This window comes from Melospiza melodia, chromosome 12, assembly GCF_035770615.1.
Source record: "Melospiza melodia melodia isolate bMelMel2 chromosome 12, bMelMel2.pri, whole genome shotgun sequence".
NCBI classification, from domain to species: domain Eukaryota; kingdom Metazoa; phylum Chordata; class Aves; order Passeriformes; family Passerellidae; genus Melospiza; species Melospiza melodia.
The window spans coordinates 1,435,560-1,448,547 of NC_086205.1; the positions used below are offsets into that span (position 1 = coordinate 1,435,560).

Consider the following 12,988-nt stretch of genomic DNA (forward strand, 5'->3'; position numbering starts at 1 on the left):
ATGGTTCCAGTTCCTCTCTTTCACCCTCACTTTCCTTCCCGTCACACCCAGTATCTCCCAGTGTACCCCAGTTCCCTCCAGCATCTTTCCAGTTCTTTCCAGTATGATCCCATTTGCTCCCAAGCACTCCCAGTCAGCCTCAGTGTAGTGGCACTCACTGCCAGTATGATCCCAGTCACCTCCAGCATCATCCCAGTTGAAGTTCAGCAGTTTCCAATCACCTGCAGCATGCACCCAGTCACTCCCACTTCCTCCCAGTTGCTCCTATCATGTCCCCACTTGCTCACAGCTACTCCCAGTCATCCTCAGTATAATCCCAGTCACTCCCAGTGTATCCCACTTGCTGCTAACATGGTCTCAATTGCTCCCCACAGGCTCCTGCTCACTCCCAGTATGATCCCAGTGTCCATCAGTGCGATCACACGCTGGCCTGCAATGGCAGTACGATCCAAGTATGATGTCAGTACAAACACAGTACAATCCCAGCCACTCCCAGTATGTTCCCAGTATAATATCAACACAAACCCAGTACAATCCCAGTACGATCCTAGTATGATGTCAGTACAAACCCAGTACAGCCCCAGTCACTCCCAGTAGGATCCCAGTGCAGCCCAGTCCCTGGCAGTGCTGCCTCTGCTGGGATCCCCCAGCCCTGTGTGCGTTCCCCCCCGGCGGATGTGCCGAGAGGAGCCCCAAGGGCTGGCCGTGGCCAGGCAGGGTCCCCAGCAAGGCCCAGTTGGGATGTGCAGCCCCCAGTTTGCCCAGTTTGCCTCTCCTTTGGCCCGGGCCGGGCTCCCCCCGCCCGCAGCGGCTGGGAGCAGCCGAGAGCCCCGCGCTGCCCATGCCGACCTGTCCCCTCTCCTGCCACGGGCTGCCAGGGCTGCGGAACGGGGCACCGAGGGTGTGGCTGCTGCTGGGGGAGGAGGAGGAGGGAGGGAAGGGCAGGGATGGAGGGGGAGAAGGAGGCGGGGTTAGCGGGGAGGAGGGATGGAAGAGGAGAGGAGAGGGAGGAAGAGGAGGGACAAAGGAGCATCAAGGAAAGGAGAAAGAAGCACTCAGTCGTGCCTTCCTTGAATTCTCAGTCCCCACCCGTGGGATCATCGCCCCCCACAAAGCGCAGGTGAGCGGCGATTGGGGGGGGGGAGCTCAGCCCAGATATCCCGGGGGGTCCCTGGGTTGGGTTTTTGGGGCGATGTTTGGAGAATGAAGCAGTCCAAGGCTGAGCGGAAAAGGCCCCTCGGGGGGACATCGGGGGGTGCCGGAGGCGGCTGCCGGCAGAGGCAGCCTGGAGGAGCAGAGCCCTGTGTGCCCCAGGAGCCCAAAGTGGGGAGCCCAGAGAGGGGGGAGCGCCGCCATGGGCGGGAGCCTCAAGAGCCTGGAGAGGGGCAGGGGGGACTCCTTGGAGCCGCTGCAGCCCCGAGCAGAGAATGAGGGGAGAAGGGAGCCCGGGAGCCCAAACAGCCCCGGCATCCCGAAATGGGGAGATGGAAAACGGGGAACTTTTCGGATCGCCGGGTCTCCCAGCAGCCTGGGCAGGGCGGGCACCGAGTAGACGGGGGACCCCGAATCCAAGCGTGATCCCCAGCAGCTGGGACAGGGGGGAACCTCCCCGGGCACCTGCGGGATGGGGGGCGATGCTCTTGGGTTCCAGAGTTCAGGCAGCGCTGGAGCCGCACGATTCCGGCCGTGCTCTGCTCCCGCCGCTCCCTGCTGCCGCTCCGCCTCTTCCTCCCTCCTCCTCCTCGTCCGGTCCCGGAGCCCTCGCAGCCGGCGGGAGGAGCGGGGATGGAGCCGGGTCAGGTCGGAACGGGGCGAGGGGTGGGGGGGATGGCAGCAGTGGGAGTGACTGGGCTGTACTGGGATCATCCTGGGAGCAGCTCGTGGGTGACTGAGTTCTACTGGGACCATACTGGGATCACACTGGGAGTGAGGAGGAGCAGCACGATAGCTCCAGCGCTGGGGCCGCTCCTGGGGCCCGGGGGGCGGCGAGAGCTGAGGGGGATCCCCAGTACCGGGACGCTCTGATCGCCCATCCCGGAGCACCGGGGGTTCCTCAACCCCCATTCCTGGGCACCGGGATCCCCCCGAGTCCCCATTCCTGGGCATGGGATCCACCCTGCACCCCCTTATCTGACACCAGCAACGCCCGCACCCCCATTCCCGGGCATGGGATCCACCCTGCACCCCCTTCCCGGCCATCTCGCCTCTCCCAGCCCCTAGAGCCCCCTTTTCCTTCCCGCAGAGACCCCCTGGACCCCACTTCCTGCCTTTCCCAGCCCCTCCTTTCCTTAACACCGAGGACACCTGGGACCCTTATTCCCGGCCATCCCGGGTTTTCCCACCTTTTGCTGGGAATGGGGACACCGGGGATCCTTGGAGATCCCTTTCCTGCATGCAGGAACCCCCTTAGCCCGGCCCGTGCCCCCTCTACCCACCGCAGCCTCCCCTTTTCTCAGTCCTGGAACCCCCAAACCCCGTTCTCTGCTCTCCCAGCTCTCCCTTTGGTTCCCCCTTTGGTTGCCCCGTGCCCCCCAGCCCCCAAATCTCGGTGTCCCCCCAGTTCTCCTGTCCCTGCGTTCCCTGCTGTGGCGCTGTCGGAGCCCGGCCCGGGGTTCTCCCAGTTGGTGTCCATGGGGTCCCTGGCTGGGATCCCCTTCCAGCGGGATCTCGGCACAGCCAGAGCCAGCACCACAAGCAGCACCGGCACGGGGCCACCGGGGAGCTGCCGCTGCTGCAGCTGCATCCTGCCATTCCCAGCTGCTCCCAGTTCCTCCCAGTGGCTGCGCAGTCGGCTCCCAGCATACGCCTGGCAGCTCCCAGCACCCCCCAGACAGGGACCAATCACACCCCCTACAGTCCCAGTCCGATTGTAGCTACTCCCAGTATGATCCCAGTCAGTCCCAGTATGATCCCAGTCAGTCCCAGTATGATCCCAGTCAGTCCCAGTATGATCCCGGTCACTTGCAGTGTAACTCCACTCACTCCCAGTCTGATGCCAGTGGCCCCCAGTGTGATCCCAGCTGCTCCCTGTCAATGCCAGCATGACCCCAGGAGCCTCCAATATAATCCCAGTGATTCCCAGTCTCTCCCAGTATATCCCAGTCCTCCCCAGCATGCTTGCAGTCACTCTCAGTTCCCCTCAGTTGCTTTCAGCATGATTCCAGTTGCTCACAGCCATTCCCAGTCAATCCCTGTATGACTCCAGTCATCCTCAGTGTGATCCCAGTATCACCCAGCATGGATCCAACTGCTCCCACTGTCAAACCAGTATGATCCCAGTTGCTGCCAGAGTAGTTCCACTTGTTCCCAGTTCCTCGCAGCATGGTCCCAGTTGTCCCTAGAATAGTCCCAGTCCCTCTCACCGAGGTCCAACTCACTCCCAGTTGCCCCCAGCATGGTCCCAGCTGTTCCTGTGTGCTTCCAGTCCCCCCAGTATGGTCACAGACAGTCTCAGCATATCCCAGTTGGCCTGGTACAGTTCTAGTTAGATCAGAATGATCCCAGTCTTTTCCAGTTCCTCTCAGTTGCCTCCAGCATGATCCCAGTTTCTGGCAGTTGCCCAAAGTGTGATCCCAGTGGCTCCCAGGATGACCCCAGCAGGAGCAGTAGTCACTCCAGTATGGTTCCACTCGCTTCTTGGATGATCCCAGTCACTCCCAGTATTATGCCAGTGGCCCCCATTATGATCCCAGTTGCTCCCTGTCAATGCCAGGATTACCCCAGGAGCCTCCAGTATGATCCCAGTGATTCCCAGTCTCCCCCAGTATATCCCAGTCAGCCCCAGCATGCTCCCAGTCACTCCCAGTTCCCCCAGTTGCTTTCAGCATGATCCCAGTTGCTCACAGCCACTCCCAGTGACTCCCAGTATGGTTCCAGTCACCCCTAGTATGACCCCAGTCAGTCCCAGATACTCCCAGCGTTATTGCAGTCATGCTCAGAGTGACTCCCTGGCACTCCCAGTGTGGGCCCAGTTGCTCCCAGTCACTTCCAGTATGGTTCTAGTCAGAACCAGCACCTTCCCAGTCACTCCCAGTATGATCCCAGCCATTTCCCATAGGATCCCAGTAGGATCCCAGCATGGGCACAGCTGCTCTCATGATCATCCAGTGTGGCTCCAGTTGCTGCCATTTACCCCCTTTGTGGTTTCAGTGTATCCCAGTTGCTCCCAGCATGTTCCCAATCATTCCCAGCTGCCCTGAATTGCTTCCAGCCTGATGCCAGTTGCTCACAGCCACTCCCAGTCACCCTCAGTGCAGTCCCAGTGGCTGCCAGTATGATCCAGTATGATGCTAGTCACTCCCAGCAGTGGCCAGCTCCTCCTACTGTGATCCCAGTAGGATCCCAGTAGCCCCCAGCAAGGTTCCAGTCGCTCCCTGTTCCTCCCAGTGTGATCCCAGTTGTCCCAGTATAGTGCCAGGTACTCCATAGATGATCCCAGTCCCTGCCAGCATGGTGCCAGTCATGCCCAGTTGTCCCCAGTGTACCTCCAGTCATTCCCACTCGCTCCCAGGTATCCCCCAGCATGGTGTCCCAGTTCTCCCCAGCATGGTCCCACCTGTTCCCAGTGTGGTTCCAGTCACCCGAGTATGGTTAACAGACACTCCCGGTATATCCCAGTGTCCCTCAGCATGCTCACAGTCATTCCCAGTCACTCCCAGTAGAAACCAGTCCCAGTGCTGCCACTGCTGGGATCCCCCAGCCCTGTGTGCGTTCCCCCCCGGCGGATGTGCCGAGAGGAGCCCCAAGGGCTGGCCGTGGCCAGGCAGGGTCCCCAGCAAGGCCCAGTTGGGATGTGCAGCCCCCAGTTTGCCCAGTTTGCCTCTCCTTTGGCCCGGGCCGGGCTCCCCCCGCCCGCAGCGGCTGGGAGCAGCCGAGAGCCCCGCGCTGCCCATGCCGACCTGTCCCCGCTCCTGCCACGGGCTGCCAGGGCTGCGGAACGGGGCACCAAGGGTGTGGCTGCTGCTGGGGGAGGAGGAGGAGGGAGGGAAGGGCAGGGATGGAGGGGGAGAAGGAGGCGGGGTTAGGGGGGAGGAGGGATGGAAGAGGAGAGGAGAGGGAGGAAGAGGAGGGACAAAGGAGCATCAAGGAAAGAAGAAAACCATGTGGTCATTCCTTCCCTGAATTCGCAGCCCCCACCTGTGGGATCATCACCCCCCCCTCACCATTGCACAGGTGAGCGGGGAGGGGGGGGGAGCTCAGCCCAGATATCCCGGGGGGTCCCTGGGTTGGGTTTTTGGGGCGATGTTTGGAGAATGAAGCAGTCCAAGGCTGAGCGGAAAAGGCCCCTCGGGGGGACATCGGGGGGTGCCGGAGGCGGCTGCCGGCAGAGGCAGCCTGGAGGAGCAGAGCCCTGTGTGCCCCAGGAGCCCAAAGTGGGGAGCCCAGAGAGGGGGGAGCGCCGCCATGGGCGGGAGCCTCAAGAGCCTGGAGAGGGGCAGGGGGGACTCCTTGGAGCCGCTGCAGCCCCGAGCAGAGAATGAGGGGAGAAGGGAGCCCGGGAGCCCAAACAGCCCCGGCATCCCGAAATGGGGAGAGTGAAGAGGGGGGAGCTTTTGGCATTGCTGGGACTGCCAGCAGCCTGAGCAGGGCAGGCACCGAGCACCAGGGGGACCCCGAATCCAAGCGTGACCCCAGCGGCTGGGACAGGGGGAACCCCCAAACACCAAAGAGGAGGGACCAGGCACAGGAAACTCCTGGGAGGCTTTTCCAGGGCTGAATCTTGGTGTTTGGGAGGTTTTTATGCCACCCTGATTGCCAGTGACTCCTAGAGATAGACTTGGACTGAGGGACCTTCAAACTCAATGTGCTCATCCCTTGTTTTCCCCAAACCAGGATTTCCCATTCCCAACCCCTGGGAGGCTGCAAGGCAGAGGAATATGCCCGAGGACACTGATGCAGGTGAGGAGGAAGTCAGTGCCCCTTTCCCCTCTGTGCTGCTCCATCTCCCAGCCCAGCATGGCCCCGGCTGCAGCTCAGCCCTGGGGGATCTCCTTGCCCTTGCCTGTGGTATGGAGGCAAATCCCATCCTGTCCTTGTCCGTCCTCCCCCAGAGCAGGAGCTGAGCATGGAGAGCAGGGAGGACAAATGCCCGCGGCAGAACCTGGTGGCAGAGGCCGTTTTGAGCGGCTCCACAGCGCAGGAATCCAACGCGGAGGAAAAGCCCTGGAGATGCCGCACGAGGAGGGGCTGCAAACGCAGCTGGCGGGGATCTGAGGGGGAAAGAGCCAGCCTGGGCCGGGAAGGCGGCCAGAGATGGAGCCAGAGCTCGGAGCTGGTGCTCCATGAGCAGCTCCATGATGGGGAGAAGCCCCAGAAACGTGTGCAGTGTGGGAAGAGGTTCCGGAGGAGCTCCGACCTGATCAAGCACCAGAGGACCCACACTGGGGAACGGCCCTACGATTGTGATCAATGCAGGAAAAGATTTAAGACCAGCTCCCATCTCCTCCAGCACCAGCGCACGCACATGGAGGAGATGCCCTTCCGCTGCCCCGACTGTGGGAAGGGATTCAGGCACAAGTCCCATCTTGTCATGCACCAAGAAATCCATACTGGGGAGAGGCCCCATAAGTGTGAGGAATGTGGGAAGAGCTTCAGCCGGAGCTCCAGCGTGATCCGGCACCAGGTAATCCACACCGGGGAGAGGCCCTATGAGTGTGAGGAATGTGGGAAGAGCTTCAGCTTGAGATCCCAGCTGATGAGGCACCAGGTGGTCCACACTGGGGAGAGGCCCTACGAGTGTGAGGAATGTGGGAAGAGCTTCAGCTGGAGCTCCACCCTGATCAGGCACCAGAGGACCCACACTGGGGAAAGGCCCTACGAGTGTGAGGAGTGTGAGAAGAGGTTTAGCTTGAGATCCGAGCTGAGTCAGCATCAGAGGACCCACACTGGGGAACGGCCCTACGAGTGCGATCAGTGCAGGAAGAGATTTCAGTCCAGCTCCCATCTCCTCCAGCACCAGCGCACGCACACAGAGGAGAGGCCCTTCCGCTGCCCCGACTGTGGGCAGGGCTTCAGGCACAATTCCCATCTTGTCATGCACCGACAAATCCACACTGGGGAGAGGCCCCACGAGTGTGAGGAATGTGGGAAGAGCTTCAGTCGGAGCTCAACCCTGATCAGGCACCAGAGGACCCACACTGGGGAACGGCCCTACGAGTGTGGGGAGTGTGGGAAGAGGTTCAGACAGAGCGCCAACCTGATTCAGCACCGGAACATCCACACTGGAAAACGGTCGCACAGGTGTGGGAAATGTGGAAAGAGCTTCAGGCAGCATTCCTACCTGATCCGCCACCAAAAGATCCACACAGGGGAGAGGCCCTACGAGTGTGATAAATGCAGGAAGAGGTTTAAGACCAGCTCCTATCTCCTCCGGCACTATCGCATTCACAGAGAGGAGAGGCCCTTCCAATGCCCCGACTGCGGGAAGGGATTCAAGCACAACTGCACCCTCATCACCCACCGGCGCATCCACACTGGGGAGAGGCCCTACGAGTGTGAGGAGTGTGGGAAGAGCTTCTCACAGCGCTCTCACTTGAACAAGCACCAACGGAGCCACCAGTAAGGGAAGCCCTGCGAGTGCCCCGAGTGCAGGAGGAGCTTCGTGCGCTGCTCCAGCTCCATCCCCCACTGGAGGAGGCACTTTGGGCACAGCCCTGGTCACTCACATTCCTGTGATCCATGTTGGGAACACACCAGGCTGCTTCTCCTTTCCGTTTGGCCTGAATTTTCTTCTGCTTCATCTTCATCTCTTAAAAGCAGCCAACCAGGGTTAAATGAATGAAATTGATCAAAGATGTCCAAAGTCCCTCCATTAATCAGGAGTTTGAGGGGGAATTTAGGACTTGGGGACACATTCTGTGTGGAGTGGCTCTGTGTCTAAGAGGCAGGAATTGGATTTCACCCTTCTTGTGTTGCTAAGAACTCCTCCCTTGACCCAAACCCCAACTCCAGCCCTGGGATACCCTATAAAAACCCCATGGCTCTGCCTTTGCCCTGTCTGTTGGGGGTCAGAAATGGATTCTGGAGCTTTCTCAAACCAAGACCCAACTTGTTTGTTCCTGACATCAGCAGCTGCAGCCTCCCTGGATACCATGAACTCTGGAGAATGGGGGCAGCCAGTGAGGACAGGTCCTGGATTGCAAGATAAGTGTGTGTTCTGTTTGCCATCTGTCAGAGGTGGGGCAGTTATCTTCTGTTCATTGGGCAGTTTATCTCTTCCACAACCAATCCTCCCTCCAGGAGATATCTTCTGATAATGGACTGGCTATTAATTATTAATTATCTGTTGTTAATGGGCCATTGAGTGTCCCTGCATGGCTGATAAAATGACATCCTGCCATTAGGTGATGTTCCGCCCAGGAGGAGGAGCCAAGCATTCCTGGATAGAATCTGAGGTTTGGAACACCACAGCAGCCTTTTCCCACTGGATTCCCAGAGGAGCAGCTGTCTTCTCCACTGGATTCCCAGAGGACGGAAGATTCCCCAGCCCATCTGCAGCAGCCTGGACCTTCAGAGGAAAACTCCACCCTTCTCCAGGCTCCCTGCTCCAACAGAACCACACCTGGCACTGCAGGAGGGCTGCAGCCACCATTGACTGGGACTGCTGCCAATACCCTGACCCACAAGGTGTCAGGTACTGTTCTGACTCTGTCAGTGGTTTTGTTTGTTTGTACTACAGCATTTGTATTTTTAATTTTTCCTTATAAAACCTGTTATTCCTATTCCCATATCTTTGCTTGAGAGCCCCTTAATTTCAACATTACAACAATTCAGAGGGAGGGGATTTACATTTTCCATTCCAGGGGAGGAACCTGCCTTCCTTAGCTGACACCTGTCTTTTCAAACCAAGACAATAACAGTTACTTTAACACACAGATATAAAATACATTTTAATATCTTTGAAAAGCCAATATTATAATATATGTGTATAACGATAGTGACCTTAAAAACATGGGAGTAGAAAGCTTATGAGGAGGGGAATTTCCAGTAAGGGAAGCAAAATTCCCAGTACTGGGACTGGGCTATGGGACCGACATCTACCATCATTCAGCAAGAGGTTTATTTTTATGGATATGTGTTATAATATTGGCTTTTCACAGATATTAAAATAGATTTTATATGTGTGATGTTAAAGTAACTGTGTTGTAAAGATACAGTTTTGTTTTCTGTCATTAATTAATCTTAGTGAAATAGCTGCTTGTGTTAAACTGCCTGCTTGGATGGGATAACATCCAATGCACAGAGGATGAGGACATCTGTACAGATCTGCCAACTATCAGCACTCCCCGTCTGAAGGCAGAGTGGACCAAGGCCCAAAAACTGGAGGTGATAAGAATGGACTAAAACCACAACCAAGGAATCTGCATGCCCTAAAAAGGCAGATCCAAGGAAGAGCCATGCTAAACCGTTCTTGAAGCATGTAAACTAGTTTGGGGGTAAAGTTTGCTGTGCATGAGGGTCTATGAATATGCAACAGGCTGATGTAAGGGGAAAGGTATTTCAGGGGGATCCCTGGTGCCGAGATGCACCCGGCCGTGATAACCTTTGCTCCATGGTCCTGGTCTCCCATTGTCCTTTATTAAACTTTTTACATTTTCACAGGAGAGTGAACGTGTTTTTCACATTTAGGAACGGTTTAAGATTTTTTGTTTTTCATGGGAGGGAGTTTTGAAGAGCTACAAGTGGCTAATCTGCCTGCAACAAGGACCATTTCACGGGCTCTTGTCACCTTTCCTGACACATCTGCTGCAGCTCATGGAGGGTAAAGCCCTGGAGGCTCCTTGGGGGCGGTTATGGATGATTGCAGGCAGCGCCTCGATGCCCTGGATCAGCCCTGCCCCCTCCTGGGAACCCCCACATTTTGGGGGAGAATTTGGAGGGTTTTGAGGAGATTTGAGGGAGATTTTGTCTGGGTTTGAATCCTACGCCAAATGTGGTGTCGGGGAGGTACCAAAACCACCCAAAATCCACCCAGAATTGACCCAAAATTACCAAAAATTAACCCAAAATTTCCTCCAAATCCATCCTCTGGGGGTTTGGGGGAGATTTGGAGGGATTTTAGGGGGGAATTTTTAGTGGGTTTGAATCCTACGCCCACTTCAGCATGCATGAGGTACCCAAACCCCCCCCAAAATCCACCCAAAATTTTTCCTGAGGTGGTTGGGAGGAAGTTTGAGGGGGTTTGAGTGAATTTGGGGGTTCCGGGGGAGATTTTATGGGGGTTTTTGGCAGTCATCATCATCCAAAACACAACACCCCATGCCAAAGCCTAGACCAAACCCTAAGGACTGTGCCCCCCATGGAGAGGAGATCAAAGAACTGCACCCCTTCTGGGAAGGAGATCAAAAGCCAGAGGAGACTGAGCTATTAACTCATTAAGTAAAAACATATTCATTTAATCAAGTATCATCATTTCTGTTACTTTATCCTTTGTGATTAAGTCTCGAATGCTTTTCTATTCCTTGTTAATTTAGCTGAATAATATTCATTTTGGTTTTGTAAACTATTAAGTCATATTCCTGATCTTATATATGTGGTCCCATATGTCTAATAAACCACAAACTTACAATTTAGCAGCAGTTTTAATTGAGATAAAATAATACGATCAAATAGCATCCAGTAGTTACAAAAAGAAATTTGGCAGTGGTTCAGATGTAGCATAAGCAAAACCCATTGATCGGGGTATGGGGAGGGCTTCCCACCCTGCCTCACGTGCAAAAGGATCCCAACACAACTTATATACTGTGTGCTAATACATATTCATCAATATTTTCCTGTAAATCTCCTCCTATTTCCGATTCTTGAAATCTACATCACCACACACACACAGCGCATGCTTCCGCTGTGGCTAAGGGGGCTTCTGGCTCTTTGGTGCTCTTCTTGGAGGAAGGCCAGCAGTCTTCCTCGCTGTCCTCTGAATAACCTGGCAGGTTGTGCACGTGCCCCAAGTCCTGTGTTATGTAAGTAAGCACTGTGTTCCAAGTAAGCCTTATTATTTTATAGATAAGAGCACTATTTTAGACTCCCTGTCTGGAATTGTCCCAACTTTATTCATGTCACGGCCGATCCTGTCCTGGGAGTTGTCTTAACTTTGTCTTGATGTCAATTCTGACTTGGGAGTCTTCCTAACTTTTGTTCATCCAGTCTCCCATATCCTGTTTCCTACATGTATCATCTAAAAGAAACCCATGTGCTTCATAACATTAATCACATATACCTTTCCAATTATTTTCCAAAAATATTTATATAATTACAATTTAGTTAGCACAAATCACATCCATTTATCACAGGAGGCCAAAAACTTGGAAAAGGAGGAAAGAAACACTCCAATGATGACGATGACAAAAAAATCCCAATTTATTTTTGACAGCAAATGAACACCGGCCGCCCTCCAGCCCTCCCAGCCTGGCAGGCTGAGTGGGGCCATTCCCATGGCATGAGGTGCTGGCAGCCTGCGGAGAGAAACCAGAGAGCCACGGTCAGTCACAGCAGGCTCCTGTCCCCCTGTCCCGCCATGGCTGTGCCCAGGCCAGGCTGCTGGCTGTGCTCAGAGCCCAAACCTCCCGACCCATTCTCTGTTTTTAGAGAAGGGCAGCGTTTCAGGCCACGTTCCGCCTCCTCTGCTTAATCAGGGCACAGCAACCTCCTCAGCAGCTGCAGGAGCGGGATGCCCGTGTGCCCGCTGCCGCCTGCCCGGAGCCATTCTGCCAGCCGAGCTGTGGAGCCGGGTGCCCACCTCTGGAGAGCTGCTGCCAGGAGAGGAGCCGATCCCGCACCAGGTCCTCGTCCTTCTGGAAGGGGCTGTCCCCACAGACCGTGGCCCCTGGGGTAGCGCTGGCACTGGACGCTGCAGGCGCTCCCCCGTCCGGTCCGGGAACCAGGTGTAATCCTCCTGGGAAAAACAAAGAACAAAAGCACGAAAGTCAATTCAAAACGAGACCTGGAAACAAAGCACAAAGCTTGTCACCATTTCACGGCCCTGTGGAGGGTCTGACCACTCCATGTGAGAATTAAACCTGTCCACGGGTGGGGAAAATCCCCACCTTTCCTGCCCATAAACGCAGCCCTTCCTCAAGGGGCTGCAGAGCAGACCAGCTGGGGCACAGCTTCAGAACCCGTCCCCCTCTGCTGCCTCCCATCCACATGGATGGATGCTTTTGTCAGGCTGGCTGCCCCCGCCTCAGCCCGTGCCAGGCTGGCTGGCAGAAGCTGTCAGCAAGGCCAGGAGCCGGCTCTCCTTCCACAACATCCGTCCCCTGTCCCGCCAAAAAGCAGCTCGGCGGCCGGCAGGAAAATTAATATTCCCCAGCGCCGCCGAGCGGGGAACCTCCGGCACGTGGCCAGGCCGAGCCCTGCCGTGCCTGGAAGCACCAGCATCCCCCCGTCCCTGCGCCGGCTGGGGACTCCTCTTGATTGCATTGGGGCGCAGAGCGTGTCCTCCAGGCAGGGGCCGCAGCCAAAGCCAATGGGCTCTGCCCCGCCGGCGGCCAGCTCCAGGATGGTGTTCCCAGCTCCAGGATGGTGTTCCCAGCTCCACGTCGTGCTCCAGAAGAACACGCCAGTTGTGCCTCGGCTTGTGGGGACATCACGATGCCATTGAGCTGCAGGGGGATGTTTCCCCTCTCCCAGTCCGTGGCACCTTCGCCGCACTGCCACCACTTCTCCAATGGGACGGGCAGCATGGAGCCGCTCCCTCCACAGCTCACGGGGACCAGCGGAAGCATCTCCTCGGCTGCGCTCTCTCCTCTGTGCCACGGTCGCAGGGAATCGCTCCAGGGTTTACTTCCAGTGCCACGAGACGCGTGCCGGTGCTACGTGCTGGGCTCCTGGATCCTACTGTGCACAGGGATGCATCTCTGCTGTCTTCTGGGCCAGGCAGGGCTCCTGCAGCCAAGAATGCTCAAAAAGGTCCTCCAGTGATGGCCTGTCTGTGGGGTCCATGCATAAACACCACCTGATGAGGTGCTGCCACTCTGTGGAGAGAAACCAG

General features: G+C 56.5%; 1 protein-coding gene across 1 annotated transcript; it reads left to right on the forward strand.

Moving 5' to 3' along the window:
* Positions 1-1,181: 1,181 nt before the first annotated feature.
* Positions 1,182-12,357, forward strand: LOC134423487 (zinc finger protein 883-like). The gene is made up of 3 exons (XM_063166454.1): positions 1,182-1,800; positions 5,833-5,898; positions 6,051-12,357. The coding sequence occupies exons 1-3, from the start codon at positions 1,428-1,430 to the stop codon at positions 7,559-7,561; spliced, it is 1,950 nt and encodes a 649-aa protein (XP_063022524.1). The 5' UTR covers positions 1,182-1,427; the 3' UTR covers positions 7,562-12,357.
* The last annotated feature ends 631 nt before the right edge of the window (positions 12,358-12,988 follow it).

What these genes read in the sequence shown, in the direction of transcription:
- LOC134423487 (XM_063166454.1), top strand. Translation starts at nt 1,428, where the DNA reads ATGAGGGGAGAAGGGAGCCCGGGAGCCCAAACAGCCCCGGCATCCCGA. An exon ending in CGGGGATGGAGCCGGGTCAG is followed by an intron (nt 1,801 to 5,832) that starts GTCGGAACGGGG and finishes TCCCCAAACCAG; the next exon opens with GATTTCCCATTCCCAACCCC. An exon ending in GCCCGAGGACACTGATGCAG is followed by an intron (nt 5,899 to 6,050) that starts GTGAGGAGGAAG and finishes GTCCTCCCCCAG; the next exon opens with AGCAGGAGCTGAGCATGGAG.